Consider the following 19,433-nt stretch of genomic DNA (forward strand, 5'->3'; position numbering starts at 1 on the left):
TTCATCACATAGGTTTCAGCCCCACACAACTTTACAAAACTAGCAAAATATGAATGAATGGGTTGCCCCCGAATCAAATAAAACAATAGCTCTATTTGAGAGTAATAACATGGTACCTGTCACCATGTTCCCAGCGTGTTCCGCATTTACTGGAGTTAGTGAATATACCCTCGCCAGAGCCGTGGTTGCCTGGTAGTTCCCCCTGAGGCATCTGATTACTCCCACGGTTCTGACTCTGTGCAGGCGTATCTCTCCTCGGTGCCTGGCAACTCCGTGACATGTGGCCTAGTTTGCCACAGTTGTAGCAGTTTCCTCAGAACGATTGACATTCGCCATCATGCCTTTTACGACACCTGGTGCACGTTGCGGGGAATGGATCCCCCTGATAACTTTGCCGCTCGGTGTTTTTCCGATAACCGGAACTGTAGCTCTTCTTCTTCTTCCACTGTCCCTGCTGAGGACCACCTCGAGGACCAGAAGATACTGGCCTCTTCCCCTAATCCTGCACTACCTCTTCTATGGTGGCTTTATCCACCAGGATAGAGAACTCACGGATTTGCAGCATCCCCACAAGACGGCGGATGTCTTTTCTCAGACCCCTCTCAAACCTCCGAGCCTTCTCGTGCTCATTCGGAACCAAGTACGGCGCAAATCGAGACAACTTGATAAACCTGGCAGCATACCTCTGCACCGTCAGAGTTCCCTGCGTTAGGCCCGAGAACTCATCGGCCTTCGCATCCCAAGTGGAGACCGAAAAGTATCTCTCGAAAAATACCTCTTTAAAGCGGTCCCACGTCATCCCAGATAGACCAGCTCTCTGCCTCTCAAGCAGACTCACCGCCGTTCACCAATGCCCTGCCTCCCCAGTCAGCTGGAAGGTAGCGTACAAGACCTTCTGCTTCTCAATGTAGTGGAGGACTTCCAAAATCCTCTCGGTCTTCTCGACTCAGTCCTCCACCACTATCGGATCAGGTCCTCCCGTAAATGTCGGAGGGTGCATGCGTGTGAACCTCTCGATGGTACACCTTGCATCAGTAGGAGAGCTCTCGCGTCTCCTAACACTCCGCCTAATTTCTCAGATCACCTGTCTCGCCAAACCACGAGACATAGAAGGAGACTCATCGCTTGCCGTCTCCTCGTAGCCACTCTCCAAGTTATTATCCTTGAGCTCCATTCTGAAAACAGAATAGGAATCGGTTAGAATTTCTATATCGTACACACCACAATCATAGACCTAATCATGTCAACTATTACTCTCACAGGTCTAAGCCTGCCCCGTCACACCAACACAAATCCATCAATGGTTTGCCTTGCCTTTACTGGAATCGTCATCCTAGGAAAAACATGGAATACCGCCGACAAATCCCGGTCTAGCAACAGAACAATCCTCGACCAACACTACCCATTTCCTACATTCTATACTCTAGTATGTACACATCAATACTCCTAACCAAGTCAACAAGACCTAGTAACCTGGTTAGCTCTGATACCAAGCTGTCACGCCCCGAACCCGCAGATGGGTCCCAGGGGTGAATATAGTAACCTAACCTGTTTCTATCAATTAAAACATACATGATACAATACAAAAAGAGGGTCCGACCCCGTGGGGTACACGGATGCCCTATACACATACACAAATATATCCATACTCATCAGTTACGCAGCGGAAAATGTTTCATCTATCTATATAACATACCATACCAGAGTCTGTATAAAGTTAGGATACACGAACCCATACAATACTAAGGAATACAATCCCAAAAATACCGTACATACTCCGGGTCTCTACAAAAACCTTCACGACGACCCGGTTACAAAACTTGTACCTAAACAGGCACTAACAGCAGCTAACGACACCCCCGCTTCCAATTGCTAGGATGCTAAATACAGCTACCTGATGGACTTGAAAAACATTTGTACATACATTCGGGGTGAGATACCTCTCAGTAAGGAAGAAAGCAGGTTATATCAGTGTGTGGCATACCAGTGTTATTTTACGCAAAACATAATACTATACAATACGATACAGTTCGAAAACATTTTCATACAGTTCCAGTATTTTCACAAATGCATTCCAGTACGTACGATACCCAAAACATACGGTCAGTGTCCTCACACTAATACGCAACTACGCCATGAGCCCGAAGTTTCACAGCGATTATATTGCCAACACGCAACTACTCCATGAAATCCGAAACTTCACAGTGATTACATTGTCAATACAGTATAACTCACACCCCTCGGTGACCAGCCGGGATACGTAGTGATATTTCACACCCTCGGATATAGAGTCGGACACTCTCACCCATGGTTTTCACACCGGTACATGGCGTAGCGTACGGTAATTAGCCGCCACATAGCTGTTTTGGCGTACGGTAATTAGCCACCCCTAGCCGATTTCACAAAACTTGAAATCATTTTGGAGTTCACACTCCTATACATATCAGCATACGGTAATTAGTCGCCACTAGCTGTTTTACAAATACCTGGAACAATTTCATACAACCATACATTCCACAATTATTTGGTTTACGGCAAATCATATCGTTTTCCAATTCAAGTATACAATTTATACAAATATGGATAACAGTCATCTCAATAATATAGTTTAAACAAAACAAACGGTTTTTCAAACAAAGTAGAGATGATACCCGAAATTCCCAAATTTTTTCGAAAATTGTAACCCGAAAAACCCGTTTTTTTACCCAATAGATTTCCCCAAATAAGTTACCAAAACATACATACGATCGTAGCCTATAAGCTTACCGATCCTGATTTCGAAAAGTAACTGATATAAACTGAATCCCCTTACCTTAACTCGAATTCCAACTACGAAATCTACGGTCCCCAAAACTACGAACTGAGACTCCAAAACCTACAAACCACAATACAATACATGCTTATGATTCGTACTACTACCCATATTCTGAATCAGAAACAAAAATCAAGCCTTACCTCGATATAGCCCGAAACTCGAAAATGCTCAAAATGAGATTCCGATCCGCTAGAAATGTAGAGAATCCTTCCCTGATCCTTGTAGTAACGTTGGATTTATGAATCAGGTGACCAACAACGAAGAAAACTAGAGAGAGAATTCTTCAAGTTCTAGAGAGAGAGGGAGAGGATATTTTGAGATTACTTAACTTAGAAGCAATAGAAACTGATATTTATAGCCCTTGACTCGGCCGCACTCGTCGACGAGTCCGCCATTACCTTCGTCGACGAGACGGTGGCCTCGTCGACGAGATAGGTTCCAGATTTTTCCCAAAATCCCTCGCGATCTTCTCGTCGACAAGACACTGAATTTCGTCGCCGAGAACTTACATTTCTTCTCCCCACATTCGCTCATGGCTGATCCGTGATACTGTCCTGCATCAGCCATGGCATGAGTAAACTGAGTGGTGTGACGACTAAAAGGGTGGCACATGAAGCAATGAATCCCAGTCAGAGCCTTAGTACCCGTATTAGTTGGATCTTTACCTTTGAAAGGAGTAGACGAAATGCCAATGCACGACTGATTAATTGGTTTGTCATGCATAAGAACGCTCTTAGACAAGATGGAGCTTTAGGGAAATGAGCTCGTCGATTGAATCTTACATGCTTTGGACTTGACCTTGAAGAAAGTCCACTTCTCACCACCTTTTTCTTTGTTTTTGTTTTTTGTTTTGTTTCGTTTTTTTTTTTGAGATACTCCTTTCTTTTTTTGCTTTTTTACCCCTTTTATTTGTTTATTTGTTTTTGTTTTTTGGCTGCTGAATTTTTTAGTGGGAATTGGTAATAAAATTAGAACAGGAAAAAAATAAATTAATGGAAAAAACCTGTTGAGCCACAGGGACCATTCTGGTTTGCTTGATTTTGATTCAGTTGGTTCAGGCTGATGTGCACTGGATGAGGTTGAAGATCTAGCTTGATCTGGGCCCCAAAGGCCTGGCTGGGCTCGCTTTTCAAATGAAAACAATGGGGGAGGGGTGGGTAGGCTTACAGTGAGAGTGGTGATGTTGATTGATGATGTCAACAGAAACCTTGAGGTAATTTGGGGCAGATGATTGGTGGCTGGTGGTGAAATCAGCAACCTTTAGCTGTAGGCGACTGAGATTCAATTGAGTACAGCAGTGAACTGATGGTGGACTGATCAGCAGCAAATGAACGGCGGGGCAGTCTGGAAGTGGAGGCAACTGGCAGAGTTGCTGGAAGAGAAGGCAACAAGAAGGGGCAGTAATGGGTGACTACTGGCCTACAGATCTGCAGTTGCTGATTTCTTTTTTTTGGGGTGCACAAATTGATATACATATTCATTAATAGTCTAAATCATGATATAGACTTATCCATCTAGGTGTGCACAAATTGATATACATATTCATTAATACTCTAAATCATGATACATACTTATCCATCTAGGTATACTTCCATATCTATTTTGGTTTATAGATGGGGAAGGGTATATAAAGGAAAGAGTATATATACAACAACAACAAAACCAAGCCTTGAGTCCCACTAGGCGGGTTCGGCTATATGAATCCTTTTCCGCCAATTTATACGATCATGGAGCATTTCTTTTGACAGATTCAGGGATATTAAATCTTTACTATATCTTTTCAAATTATTTTAGGTCTACCCCTACTCCTTCTACTGCCCCCACAATAACTAACTCACTCTTTCTCACTGGCGCACTATGTGGCCTACGTTGCAAGCGTCCATACCATCTGAGTCAACCCTCCCTTATCTTATCTTCTATAGGAGCTACACCTAACTTACCGCGAATATGTTCATTTCTTAATTGATCTCTTAGTGTTATACCACTCATCCATCTAATCATTCTCATCTCGGCAACTTTTACTTTTTGGATATTCTGTTTCTTTGTTGCCCAACATTATGATCCATATAGCATAGTTGGTCTTATAGATGTCATATAAAACTTCCCTTATAATTTTAAGGGTATTCTACAATCAAAAGGCTCACTTGAAGCACTTTTCCGTTTAACCCAACCTGCTTTAACTCTATGCATTACATCATTTTCAATTTCTCTTTCAACTTGCGTAATAGATCCAAGTTGTTGAAATTTTCGAGTGCTATTTATTTCTTCATCATCAAGTTTAACTTTGTCTCCAATACTCCTCTTACCATTATTGAAATTACATATGATATATTGTGTCTTATTTCTACTTATCCTAAAGCCTCTAGATTCCAAAGTTGCTCTCCATAGTTTTAACTCAGCCTCTACTTCATCCCTAGTTTCATCAATTAATACAATATCATCTGCAAACAACATACACTGTGAAACCTCCTTTTGAATACTCTTAGTCAGTTGGTTCATCACTAAAGAAAAAAGATAAGGGCTCAAAGCAGATCCTTGATGTACGCCTATGGTGATTGGAAATTCTCTAGTTTCTCCATCCATAGTCCTTACACTAGTCATTACTCCATCGTACATATCCTTATGACATCAGTATACTAACTACATACACCATTTTTTTCTAAACCCACCATAGAACTTCCCTAGTTATACTATCATATGCTTTCTCTAAGTCAATAAATACCATATACAAGTCCCTCTTCTTTTCCCTAAACTTTTTCCATTAAACTTTTTAAAAGATATATAGCTTTCGTGGTAGATCTCCTAGGCATAAAACCAAATTAATTTTCTGAGACCTTCGTTTTTAACCTTAATCTTTCTTCAACTACCCTTTCCCATAGGTTCATTGTATGACTTATTAGTTTAATTTCACGATAGTTATTACAATTTTGAATATCTCCTTTATTTTATGTATATAGGTATTAAAGTGTTTTTCCTCCATTCATCAAACATTTACATAGTTTTTATAATTGTATTAAATAAATTAGTTAACTAAATAATTCTGTTATCACCTAAGCATTCCAAACTTCATTGGACTATTATCCGGTCCTATAGCTTTCCCATTTTTCATCTTTTTTGGTGCAAACTTAACTTCGTTAACTCTAATTTTGCGAATAAATCTCATATTTTTAGTCTTTTCCTCATTTGTCAAATCTAAGTTTAAGCCTTCTATTTGGTTTTCATTAAACAACTTACTAAGTAACTTCGTCATCTTTCTTTAATGTCTTCGTCCTTAACCAAGACAATATCATCATCACTTTTTATACATTTTACTTTTCCCAAGTCCTTACTCTTCCTTTATCTAACTTTAACAAGTTTAAATATATCTCGTTCCTCTTCTTTTGTATCTAATCTATCATACAAACTATTAATTGATTTGTATTTAGCTTCATTAACGACCTTTTTTGCATTTTTCTCGCCTCCTTATATTTTTCAAAGTTATCCCAGTTTCTACATTTTTGGCACATTTTATACCAAATTCTTTGTCTTTATGACTTTTTAGACATCTTTGTCCCACCACCAACTTTCTTTGCTATTCGAGAATCTTCCCATTTATTCACCCAAAATCTCTTTTGCTATCTTTTTAATAGAGTTAACTAATCTACTCCAAAGAGTATTTGTATCTATTTCATCCTCTATAGTCCAATCCCTATCTTTAATCATTTTATTTTTAAATTTTATTATATTTTCTCCCATTAGGTTCCACCGTCTAGTTCTCTTACACTGGTTTATTTTATCCTTTTTCTTCCATTTTTTTATACATATATCTAACACTAAAACTCTATGTTGTGTGGTTAGGCTTTCACGTGGAATAACTTTTCAATCCTTGCATGATAAATGATCTACCCTCTTAGTTAAAAGAAAAAAAAAATTTATTTGACTTCTATTTTGTCCACTTTTAAAGGTTATTAAGTGATCTCTCTTCTTAAAGTAAGTATTCATTATACTAAAATCATATGACATAGCAAAGTTTTCTCCCCAGGCTCATTTTTGTCTCCAAATCCATATCCTCTACTTATCCTCTCATAAATTTTATTATCCTTTCCAACGTGTCCATTCAAATCTCCTTCTATAAATATTTTCTCAGTCCTTGGTATGACTTGTATAATGCTATCCATATCTTTCCAACGTGTCCATTCAAATCTCCTCCTATAAATATTTTCTCAGTCCCTAGTATGGCTTGTATAGTGCTATCCATATCTTCACAACGTGTCCATTCAAATCTCCTCCTATAAATATTTTCTCAGTCTTTGGTATGGCTTGTATAATGCTATCCATGTTTTCTCAGTCCCTTGAGGAGCATAATCCCTAATGATATTTATTATCTCTTGTCCTAATACCATATTAATTTTTATAATTCTATCCCCTACTCTGTTTACGTCAACAACGCTATCTTTTAAGTTTTTTTCTATAATAATTCCTACTCTGTTTTTATGTTTTTCTTTTCCAGTGTACCAAAGTTTAAATCCTGATTTATCCATTTCTCTAACTTTCTCCCCCACCCACTTAGTTTTTTAAAGGCTAATTATATTAATTCTTCTTCTAATCATTGTATTCACAATTTCCATGCTTTTACCCATAAGTGTCCCTATATTCCAAGTTACTAATCTAATCCTCGTTTCCTAAATTAACTTCTTTACCTGCCCACGTCCAGAATGATGCAGGAACCCTCGCATATTTGACACCATACCCGAGCGCCGAAGGAGGGAATAGAAGGGGAAGGAGGGAATAGAAGGATGAGGAAAAGAGAAACTCAATTCATATTCATTAATCACAAACCTCTCCGACACCTTGTAGATCTTGATTATTTATAGGAAATAGAAATTTTGAAAATTACATCTGGAACCATCCGAAATCATGACATTAAAATCCCTAGGACTATATATTTAAAAATATCCCTAAAAGATAATTAATTATTAAATTTACTAAGGTGAACTTAATTGTACCTCTTGTCATGGGATGGGGCTTCAACTAGTCTCAAACATATCTAACCAAGTTGTGGTCATCCATCCTATATGACTTCATCAATTTATTCAATATTTCTTGAAAATTTGTAGAAAATTATCCAGGGTTGATTATATGTTAATATTTTTTTTTTTATTTAAATAAAAAATGAATAAATTTTCTTTCCATGCCTGATAATATCTTCTTGAAGGTGTATGGATCAGAGTGAAAAATGAGACAAAACACTTCCTGGCTTACTAAAATTAGCCCTAGACTTACTTTCAACATTCACGTGGAAACCTTCTAAAATTAGCCCGAGACACTACTCCCAACATTTATGTGCAAACCTTTTTTCTTTTTTTAGGTTGCTAGTTAAAATTTCCTAGGCCTATGGCAGGCTCTTCCTATAGATTATCATAATAAAGGTGGACTTGTCAGATGATTTGTTGGATTGTATATCCTCTAGTTTAATTTGTTAGTGTGTCTTTTCGCTTTCTTTTGCTTAACTCTGAATGGTGAGCTGGATGTTGGTCTGTGGGTGCTGTTTCACTTGCTGAATATCTTAAGAGTGTCAGAACTTCTAATTCTATGTTTCTTCTGGTGCACAGATAAAGACGGAGAGTGGCTCCAAAGTAAAAGCTAACAAAACTGGAATATACAAGAAATGGAAGGAGAGGTCACACAACAAAATCTCTCTCAAAGGAACAGTTAATGATCAAAATGGTGAAAACCCTACACAAGGTAATGCTTTCAAATTGGAAGCTCCTGTTTGCTATTTTTAATTTTATTTTCTATAATTTGATTTATTGTCATTTTGTTTCCTTATGATAAGTCATGGTTTTCCCACCTAGTTGGACTTTAAGCTTAATGGTGGTGTGTTGATGGTGGTTGCTATGATACATTTTCATATTTTTCATCTTTTAACTTATGCTGCTTTTTTATTGTCTTCTTGGCATTTCAATAAGCATGATTGTTTCACTTTTGCCTACTGGAAAGGTTTAATTGTACATGGGTTTCATCATTCTTTGTTTAGTTTTTTCTCCTTTAGTCCTTTTACTACAGCTTAAGAAAAATAGATGAGTTATGAGGATGCCAGTGCATTATGTTATCCCAAAGGCAGTCCAAGAATAGAAGTGAAGGGTGGTGGGGGTGGGTTTGTATTAGATCCATTTAAAACTAAGGAGCTTAATGCTTACACATTAATAAAATTAAGGTGCTTGATGCTTGCACATTAATTTATCATCCGTGCTGTTTTTTTTCCCCATGAAAGCTTCTTGGGATGTACATTTTTTATTGTCTTGCTGATGGTTTCTTCAGTCTCCCCACCTGTGTCAACAGAATCAGGATTGCTGCTGTCTAATTTGTCTTGACGTAAAATCAACTGAAATTTCATGTGATGGATTTGCTGATTTGTGATGTCTAATTTTTGGTTTCTTATCCCCCTCTAGCTGCATTTTAACTTGTTCCTGGAACATAAATTATATTTGCTCCATCCTAATAACTTGAGGTTTGCTTTGTGCATGTTTGTTTGTCTACCAATCACCATTAATCTTTGTTGAAGGGTGATTGCCTTTTCTAAGTCATCTGATGTATATATTTTCTTGGTGCCTCAACATTGGAGTTCTTCTATATCCAAGATGATCTTTGCACATAAAAGCAGCTTCTCACCTAGTTATCACTTCAAAATCTTCAATATATCTAATATTAATAGAAAGCTTGATTAAATATTGAGTGGTGGCTGCCAACTTGAGGCAACCCTTTGGACCAGTGAATGGCTATTTGATAAGGCCTACAAATAACACAGCAGAGTGTAGTGGAAGTGCATGGGCACTACATGATCCTAGTATTTATTTATTTATTTTTATTTTTATTTGTATTTTTATTTTTAAAAAGAGGGCGGCACCTCCTAGCTTTATTAGAAAACCTCTCACTTATGGCGGAGGAATACCGTGGTTCCAATCTTGAGATTTTGGGACATCAAAAATAAGCTCCCAGACCCTAAAACTAACTTAACCAACATAATCAAAACCAATAATCAATGACCAGCAACCAATCAAAAACTAAAAAACTAAACAACTATAAAGTGGAAAACAAACAAAACTCCGAAAGATAAACACAAAACATTACGAGCGCAAAGAAGGAAATCCCAACAAATCCAATTGAATCATCCCCCTGACTTGTTGTGGAAGATCATCCTGACAACTATATGATCGAAAAATACTAGATTCACCCTGTTTGACAAAAAAATCTATACTTTTATTCGCCTCCCTGTAAACATGATCCACTTTAAACTGTATGCCTCTCAATGTTAGCATAAGCTCTTCCCACAAATCCCATAATTTCCAAACCGAGCACTTCCCAGAATTTATCCACTGAACCAGCAAAGTAGAGTCACATGCAATCTCCACTTGATCAAATCCGAGTTCTTTACATAAATTAATTCCTAAAATAATCGCCTTCAATTCAGCCATGTTATTTGTTCCATAACCCAATAATGAGAAAAAAGCTGCTTTAACTAAACCTTTTTCTCTCTTATTATGTCTCCACCGCCACAATTACCTGGGTTACCTTTACAGCTCCCATCCACATTCAACTTAACCCAACCTATCCCAGGTTTACACCATCTGACTATACGAGGAAGACGAACCCCCACATTTTTCACTTGAATATCCAAAGCACGAAGGACTGTAATATCCGTGCAAGAAGCAGGTGCGCATTTATTTAACTTATCTGAAATGGATCTCAACCAATATTTAATATCAAACCGCACAGTTCTCACCGAATCATGAATTGATTCCATCCTGGCTTTACATTGACGAGTCCAGAGTCTCCAAATGATGAGACTAGGTATGAGACCTACCAAAATGCCTACTGTGAGGCCCGTTTTGCACAACTAAACCAGACATTAACTCTACCTTTCCAAGTACTCGTTGCCATACAACTAACACCCAACGCCACTGCTACTTGTTTCCATACCTCCTGGGCAAAAGATCCAGTGCAAAACACATGGTCTAGGGATTCAATCTTGGCATTTGAACAACAATCACATCGAGAGGCAATCTGAACACCTACTTCTTTAATACGAGTATCAACCGGAAGACAAACGAACCAAGACTTCCACATACAAATTGACATCCTAGTATTTAATTAATAATGCTGTAAAATATATATGAATATATGTTATAGAAGGGCATTAAATGCAGTTTTTTTTTTATATTCCAAGGGTTAAGCTTTAATGCTACTGCTTCTTTTCCTAATTTTGTTTTTGAATTTTCAACTTAATTAGAATTAGTTGCTCAAAAAAAAAAAAAAAAATGCTTGTTTGCAGGTGATCGTCAATTATATGGAGGTGGCAGAAAGTTCAGAGGAAACAAGAAGCATTGCTCCATTCCGAATGCCAATGTGCGTTCTGAAATTAGAGATCTTGACCAAGTTCGCAAGGAAAGGCAGAAGAAGGCAAGCAGAATCTCCTACATGAAGAAGAACAACTCTAAGAAGGGAAAAAAGTTTTCTAAAAATAGGAAACAAGGAAAACAAAGTAGGTGATCTGGCCAGATTCAACTGCGTACAGGGTTAATTTGAGGTCCTGAAATGACCTTTGAGGAATCAATACAATGTAACCGGCTTCAGAAGTTTTGAATGCTTCTACAAGTGGTACTGCAATTTTAGTGAACTCTTGGTGCTGTAGAAAATTTTCTTTCATTTTATTTCTTTTTACTCAGACATGATGTTAGCCCAGTTTGAGAAATTTTGTTCCTTGCCCTGCTGAGGCAGAAATTGTAGCTCTACAGACTGGAAATGATGTCATCACTGCTGTGTTTCCTGCTTTATTGATTCATATTGAACGTGCAATTTGTTGGAGCTCCTTTCACCTAGAAAAGGCCTTTGTTTTTCTATGGCTCTTCAAACCATGGATGGGAGTTTTCCGGCTGCCTTTTGGACAAAATGCAGACTGCTGTAAAAGTGAGAGTAATTTTTCAGTTCTCTGAACAAAACAGAGGTGGTGGTGATTTTGTCTAGGCCGTATCCTGCCAGCAGCCTCGCCCTCGAAAAAACTTCGATTTAAACAATTTTGAGCTTGAAATTGATGGATTTGAACTCAAGCTGGGCCTTCTGATTGCTAGTTTTAAAATCTATGACAAAATTACACAATATATTATATCAATTTTTTGTATAAAATGTGTATGATACCATTTATATAACATAAAAACTAATAAAGGTAATATGCAAAAGGCTTTGCAAGAGTAATTTTGAAATTTACAATGGGCTGACTCTGAACTGCAAAGCTTTGAGCTTAGCTTAATTCATCCAACTTAAGAAGAAGGAACCTCACTAGCCGCCAGGACCCCTTTTAACTGCAAAGTTGTACAAAATTGCATGCTTTGCATTGCAGCTTGGTGGCCCATTTCAACAAAGAAGCCCACAGGAGGTTAGGTCCACCTCACCCGGGGATTACTTTTGGTGGGCTGACGAAGAAACCCACTATAAAGAAAAGTGGGCTCCAAAGGCGAGCCCAACACCAGCTCCATTATGGGCCCCAAGCATAAGGGTAGGCTCATACCGGGCCCAACCCAGTCCTCTGACATCCCAAAAAGGGAGTGTCAAAAATTTTATCATAACGGCCATAGGGGTGACAGTTTTATACTGTTTCTTTCCCGCGGAAAAGCGTGCATGTAATAGTTTATTCGGGGAGGGGGGAAGAACTGGAAAGGCAGAAGATGCTTGTGGGGCTCAGGCTCAGCTCAAAGTCTATCATCTCTCACCCTCATCCTTTCCTTCCTCTTCTTCTTCTTCTTCTTCTTCTTCTGTTTATGTTGAATTGAAGAAACACAGAGGCTCTGTGATTGTTAAGAGATCATGGCGAAGGAAACAGAGTATTATGATGTTCTGGGTGTTAGTCCTTCTGCTTCAGAGGAGGATATTCGCAGGGCTTACTATCTTAAGGTTTGATTTTGGATCTTGAAACCATAGATTGTGTTGCCTCTTTGATGTATAATTATTGTTATTATTGGAAATTTTGAGGTTGTTTTCAGCAAGTAGATACAATTGTTGAGGATCTAATTTTGATTTGGGTGTTCATATTCTATTCGACTGCATGCAAGTTTATACCATGGTTTGATGTTTGGTGATGCAGAGTTCTGTTGTTGATAATAAATTTCTATTTCAATTGGTTTCGGAGGAGAATGAATGAATTTGATTCAATCATCTCTCTCTCTCTCTCTCTCTCTCTCTCTCTCTCTCTCTCTCTCTCTCTCTCTCTCTCACGCACACACACACACAAACACACAGGGTTTAGGCTTTATTTCCTAAGTTTATGATGAAATGGGATTCAGGGATGTGCAGTGGATTTTAATTTGAGGCGTGAATCAATATTGCAGACTGCATCACTGGATCTGACTGAGAGCCCCTTCTTCCAAATAAATAACCATAGCCCAGGCTATCTTTCAGACAAATCTTTAAATGAAATTTTATTCCCTATTTCAATTTTTTCCATTGAGAATAATAAAAGAGAATATGGGTTTGCTCAAGAAATATATACTATTCGGGATGGAGAAATTCAGAATTGAACTTAGATTCAGGTACCCAAATGCAAAATATAATGAATAATTGGTTATTTTTATGAATTTTCTTTTTCCTTTTTGCTTGTCAGTACTTGAAACTAGGTTTTAACGGATCCTTAGAATGCACTGCATAGAAATTTGTTACATTCAGGATTGTTAATGAGAGTGAATCAGGAGTTCAGTTCAACTTCAGCATGACTTGAATATTCACATTTTAAAAATTTTCATCATCCTTTCCTGTTTGTGGAACTTTTTCTTAATCATAATCAAGAATATCATAGGAGCTGTTCATATCCCTACAGGCAAGACAAGTTCATCCAGATAAAAATCCAAATGACCCTCAGGCTGCTGAAAGATTTCAGGTAAGTTCACTGCATCTAATTCTTTCTTTCCTTCTTTCCCAGGCAAGTGAACATCTCTTAAGCGAACATTTCAGTTTGAAACTAGAGTTTTTTGTTCTTGGTATGAGCAACATATTTCAATTTATAGAGGGTCTGTATTGTAATTTAGACGCTCAAGATAAACATTCTCAGCATTAATTAATTTGTTCTATCAGACTTCCACTTTATACAGTTCTTTGTTTTCTGAATCAGTTATTCTGCAGGTATTAGGTGAAGCTTATCAGGTTTTGAGTGATCCAGTGCAAAGAGATGCATATGATCGAAACGGGAAGTACTGCATATCTAGGTAAGGTTTCTGCATTTGTTTATGTACACATGGGGATTATCAATTCAGTTGTTATCTTGAACTGACTATCTTGAAAATAAGATTGGGTCGAATTTCGGTAAGTTTGTTTTCTGAATATGGAACTACACAGCAGAAGCCTGCCTTTGTTATAACTTTCAAATGATCCAATGCATCCTGAAAGTGAACTACACAGCAATTTTATGTTTACTTTCACAGGTGAGATATTTTCCTGTTCTAGTGTGTAGCTAGTTATAGAAATGAGATAGCTTTCTTTCCTTGACGGCAGATATAACAGAGGGAAAGAATTAATTATAACAATCAAATGGCCATATATTGACAATCCTAGAAAGGGTGCCCCCGGGCCATTAGGCTCCCAGCTCCGCAAGCATAAGAGGAGGGTCATCGCAGTCTTAGCCCTACTTTTATGTAGAGAGACTGTTTCCCTAGACTCGAACCCATGACCAGTCACAAAGGAGCAACATTACCATTGGGAATCCTACTGTTTTGAAATTATTTACAATTTCACATTTGATGTAAACGTAAAATTTGAATTTCATCTCTGCTCTCCCACATCAATTAGTCTTGCTTATGGGTCTTCTTAACAGCATAATTTCACTATCATCATTAAGAATTTCTTTTATTTACTTGTGTTTTCAGCATTCAACTTTCTACCATAATCCCAATGACTTCTTCTTGTGCTTGCTTTCTTCCTAACATGCCCCTTGAGGGCCTCAACTAACAATCTTATGGCACTTTTCAGGGAGTCCATGCTTGATCCCACAGCTGTCTTTGCTCTTCTTTTTGGAAGTGAACTTTTTGAGGACTATATAGGACATTTAGCTGTGGCATCGATGGCTTCCTCTGAATTAGCAATGGAAAGTGATACTCCTGAAAAGCTACATGACAAGTTGAAGGCAAGTATTTCCATAATTACTCTCAATATATTTGTATCCATAGTTCATGATGTTCTTAAATTTCGTTCTTGGACAATATTCTCTGGGTACCTCATCAAATGTCTACACTAACTGAGATGATGTGCACCCACCTGAATTTACTTTAGTTAACTCTAGCTGTTGTAGGCTGCTAGAATAACCTCTGATGCCATGATCATAGTCAACTGTGATGGAAAAATGACTCAGAAGTGTAATGCGTCTTCAACTTAAGTTTACCCTTACCTTTTATATCATCTTCCTGTGGAACAGTTTTCTTTTTTCTAATGCTTTTTCCCACAAAATTTCCTCTAACCTGTCAATTTTCATGCAAATGTTTAATGAAGGCTGTCCAGAAAGAGAGGGAAGAAAAGCTTGCTAGAGTACTCAAAAACTTTCTTCATCAATATGTTCAAGGGGATCAAGAAGGATTTGTAATTCGTGCAGAATCTGAGGCACAACGACTTTCCGATGCAGGTTAATTGACCAGCGTGCTGCCCATTCTTGTTTTTGGTTATAGTGATTTTTGATATAAATGTAGAGAATTAATAGACTCAGTTCTTTCTATTTTCTGTTTGTGTTTGTTTGAACTGTAGTATAGCCTTTCTATAATTCTATGCCCCAAATGCAATGGTGATAATCCATTGACATAGTCGGTGCTTGCCAATTCTATGAACTGCATTATATAAACTTACCTTGACTAGATGTAGAAATGAATTTTCTCTGTACCTTTTGGGAAAGCCCTGCCGAATATCTCAGATATTTTTGTTCTAAACATCATACATTATATGAAGTACCTTCTCTTTTCTTTCTTTATTTTGTTTTCATGGGTGATTTTGTTCCATTTTTTTCCTTGTAGGTGGGACCTCGGGGTGATGCTATCTAGATCTCTTTGCAGAGTTTTTGTTTCATTAAATAGTGTTTATGCCATAGGCACATTCACTTTTCCTTCTGCAAATTTACTAGAAATTTTCTTCCAGCCAGAACTTGCTTTTGTGTCAGTCTGAAATTTTTGGCAAAATTATTCATGCGACCCAGTTCGCTCAATCAAAAGAAGAAAAAAAAAACATTTGATTAATATTGTGCTTCCTTCTCTTGAATACTTTGAATTTTACGGCAATAATTAGTCATTGTATTGCCACTTTTGAGGCTCCTAGCCACTTTTCTACCACAAGTAGTTAAAATGTGGGTGCTAACTGCTAATACATGTATTGAAAAAGTATAACTTTGCTAACAGCATTGACAGAATATAATCCATAAGCCTACCACTACTCTTGCTTATGAAGAAGCTAAAGGATTTCTCATGTTGCAAATACAGCTTTTGGAGTTGATATTTTGAACACTATTGGCTACATATATGCAAGACAAGCAGCACAGCAACTAGGAAAGAAAGCCATTTATCTTGGGGTACCTTTTTTGGCAGAGTGGGTTCGCAATAAGGGACATTTCTGGAAGTCACAGATGACTGCGGCAAGAGGTAAGCTACAAATAATGTCATTAGCCACTTTGGCCGCCCCCAAGAAAAAAAAATTCAGTGGTTTTTTTCCTTTTGTTTTCAAATGTATTGAGAAAATAAATTCAGGCGCTTTTCAGTTACTTCAACTTCAAGAAAATATTCGCCGACAATTCAAAGTGAATGGTGGCAGCCCTGAAAATGATGTTGAACCGAATATTAGACTGAATAAGGAAACAGCTATGAACTCCTTGTGGAAACTGAATGTAGTTGACATTGAAGTCACACTGTTACATGTATGTCAAATGGTGAGTCTTTTTTATTTTATACTTAGGAAGATTTATTCATAAAAACATTTTTGGCTCCTTATCTCGACAGACATCCGTCATTTTGTGATCGAAAAATTATTTGACTGAATAAAGTGAGAATGTTCTCTTGATTGGTAAATTGTCTGCAGGTACTACAAGAAAATAATGTTAAGAAGGAAGAACTTAAAGCTCGTGCCATGGCTTTGAAAATCCTTGGGAAAATATTTCAGGTACAATACTTGCCTAATTTAGTGTGGATACATTTTTCTATTTTGAAGAAAACAGTCTTGTGCTTTGATCATCAGCATATTAAAATAATGAACCTTGATTCTCTAGCTTAAATAATCTTCAGCGTTGGGGAACATGCCACAATAATTTTGTTCCCATTTTTTTTTTTCTATAACGTTTTGTTGATAAAAGAAGAGTTTGGAGCCAGCCTTGCCCTTAAGTTATTTTGCCTAGGCCCTTAATATACACTTTGTAAATTAACAGTTGCTGTTATCCAATCTATAAAACAATATATATAGTGTAGTAAGCAGGTGGTGGTGATGTTGAAAAATTGTGTTTCTGTATTTGAATGTGTTCTCCAACTTTCTTCTAGAGCGAAATGCTGGCACAAAATGGTGGAACATCAAAGGGGAAAAATGCCACAGACGTAAATGCAGATGACAGCAGTTCTGATAGCAGTGATGAAGAGGATTCACCACGAGCACTTAGTTATCGAACTCCTCTAATTACTCAGGCACGTACATGTTAGAAGATTTACAATTTTCCTGTTCTTTACAAAAATGCCTCAGCTCACAAATATGAATGAAGAAAATTGATATTTGGTCAATCTAAACTGAAGTAGTTGGATATAAGCCTGCATTTGATTTGGTTGAGCAATGGATCAAGATTCATTTGAAGCAAGTGCTTCTTCCCTCTTTCTTGTGTAAATTATAAAATATTTTTCTCTTTGAAAATGGATGGAGGTAGAATATTACCTGTTTTTTTTTTATCATAACTACCATGCCATTAACCTCCAGCAAGTCTACAAAGGCATGAACAATGCCTGTTGTTGATCGAAGTTTGAATCGTCTCTACTTGTTTTGATGAGGATTGGAATTAAGGGAAGGTCCTTCTGCACAATGGATTAGTCGAGCTCCAAAAGGGACCCAAATACTATTGGTACAGAAAAAAAAAAAAAATATTTGATATGTACCTAAGTGAAAATTTATTGTTTGTGTTATTGGCTTCTGGTTTGCTATTTTTAGGTTGCTTTACCCTGTGCCTGACGCATAGTATGCCTATTTATATATTGTAGCAGTTGTTCATGATGTCTGCTAATGATATATAGTTTAGCAAATGCAATAACCCCATCCCAAGCTAAAGAGCTGCAGCACTTCTTGTGGGCATGCAGGGCATTGGTCGACTCTTCAGATGTCTTTGCAATCCAGCATTTGACGTTGCTGATGAAGAGATTGTCTACAAAAGTAAGTGAGGCATGGATGTAAGGGAAGTGACTAGTGTTCCCTCTGATGGTTCTTCTGAGATTTGTGGGCATATATACTAAAAGGCATCTTGTTTTAAAGAAGATGCTATGTCTGTTATTCTGGAGAAACTTATCATTACAACCAATTTACTGAAGAACATTGTTTGATCACCCCAGGGTGCATTAATACACAAGTCAATTAACCATGCATTAAATAAATGTATTGCAATTAAAGCTCTTTCGGCTGGCATGGTGTGACGGAGTACTAACTAGAACACTCTTGTTTAATTTGTCAATCAAAGATTACCGTGGTTTACTAATAGAACACATTCGCAGCAGTTGAATGTTTTGAGCAGAAGCAGTAAGCAGGTCATGAAAACAAATGACAAGCAAGTAGTAACATTGAAGCAATGTAAATTCATTAACAAACACCTCTGTAAGCAACGTGTATTTAGTGAGGAAAGAAAGTAGGCTAAACACGTTTAATAATGCTAATGAGTTTTATAAGATTGATGAACACTCATCCTTTCTTGAAAAGCTTTATATGCCATTTTAGTTACGACACTAGGAAACATCAAAGTGTTAAGAGGAGTCATACTCCAATTTTACACCAAGATATAAATATAAACATACTCAAAGCTTACAACTTATACTATTTGTTACATGATGGTAATTTATCTCATGCACATATGGTAAGTGGACACAAGCAAGTATAATGCCCTGAACAAGTTTGACTCGTGATACATGGCTACGATTAATTTTGCTAATTTTGTTTTTAAGATCAATTCTCTTGTGATTGTATATGCATTAGTTGAGACTTCTTTTCATCTCATGTGTGATTGACCTTTGTTGCGTAATTGTATTTTTCCTTAATTAAAGACTTCTTATATGTGACAATGTGCATGGCTACACTTTCCAGGTATGCAAGTACATCTTTTTAATTAAAGTCATATCTTAATTAACTTTGCTAACAAATATGAAAGCATTGATGCATGATTATTCAATGCATGGTTGGTCAATATTTATGAATGTTAAGTTCACAAAAAAAGTGATGCCTCTCGGGGCCATGCAAGAAAAAGAAGTTAGAATAGAAATTAATGGGTTTAGCAGAGTGTAAGTTCCAGTCAAAGATTGGGGAGTTCATAAGAGATTCACTTTAAATTCTTCCTTCTACTTAATTCTTTTCTCATTGAATTAAAAGAAGATTTGTGTGCTTGCAAATTGTG

The 19,433-nt window shown here is 37.3% G+C and overlaps 2 protein-coding genes across 3 annotated transcripts in view; both read left to right on the forward strand.

Annotated features, from left to right (window-relative positions):
- The window catches only part of LOC131163077 (putative DEAD-box ATP-dependent RNA helicase 29), a 37,773-nt gene extending 26,123 nt beyond the window's left edge, over positions 1 to 11,650 (forward strand). For both annotated transcript variants that reach the window (XM_058119781.1, XM_058119782.1), the window contains exons 10-11: positions 8,407 to 8,539; positions 11,127 to 11,650. In XM_058119781.1, coding sequence (XP_057975764.1) covers positions 8,407 to 8,539; positions 11,127 to 11,344 — 351 coding nt within the window. In that variant the 3' untranslated portion in view covers positions 11,345 to 11,650. The remainder of the gene's footprint in view (positions 1 to 8,406; positions 8,540 to 11,126) is intronic.
- Positions 11,651 to 12,497: 847 nt separating this feature from the next.
- Positions 12,498 to 18,362, forward strand: LOC131161941 (chaperone protein dnaJ 10). Its single transcript, XM_058117978.1, has 9 exons — positions 12,498 to 12,742; positions 13,662 to 13,721; positions 13,964 to 14,046; positions 14,807 to 14,960; positions 15,323 to 15,452; positions 16,294 to 16,452; positions 16,558 to 16,736; positions 16,886 to 16,966; positions 17,338 to 18,362. Exons 1-9 carry the CDS (start codon positions 12,656 to 12,658, stop codon positions 17,491 to 17,493), a joined length of 1,089 nt encoding a protein of 362 aa, XP_057973961.1. The 5' UTR covers positions 12,498 to 12,655; the 3' UTR covers positions 17,494 to 18,362.
- Positions 18,363 to 19,433: the final 1,071 nt, after the last annotated feature.

The sequence above is a fragment of the Malania oleifera genome, chromosome 8, assembly GCF_029873635.1.
Source record: "Malania oleifera isolate guangnan ecotype guangnan chromosome 8, ASM2987363v1, whole genome shotgun sequence".
In the NCBI taxonomy this organism is placed as follows: Eukaryota; Viridiplantae; Streptophyta; class Magnoliopsida; order Santalales; family Ximeniaceae; genus Malania; species Malania oleifera.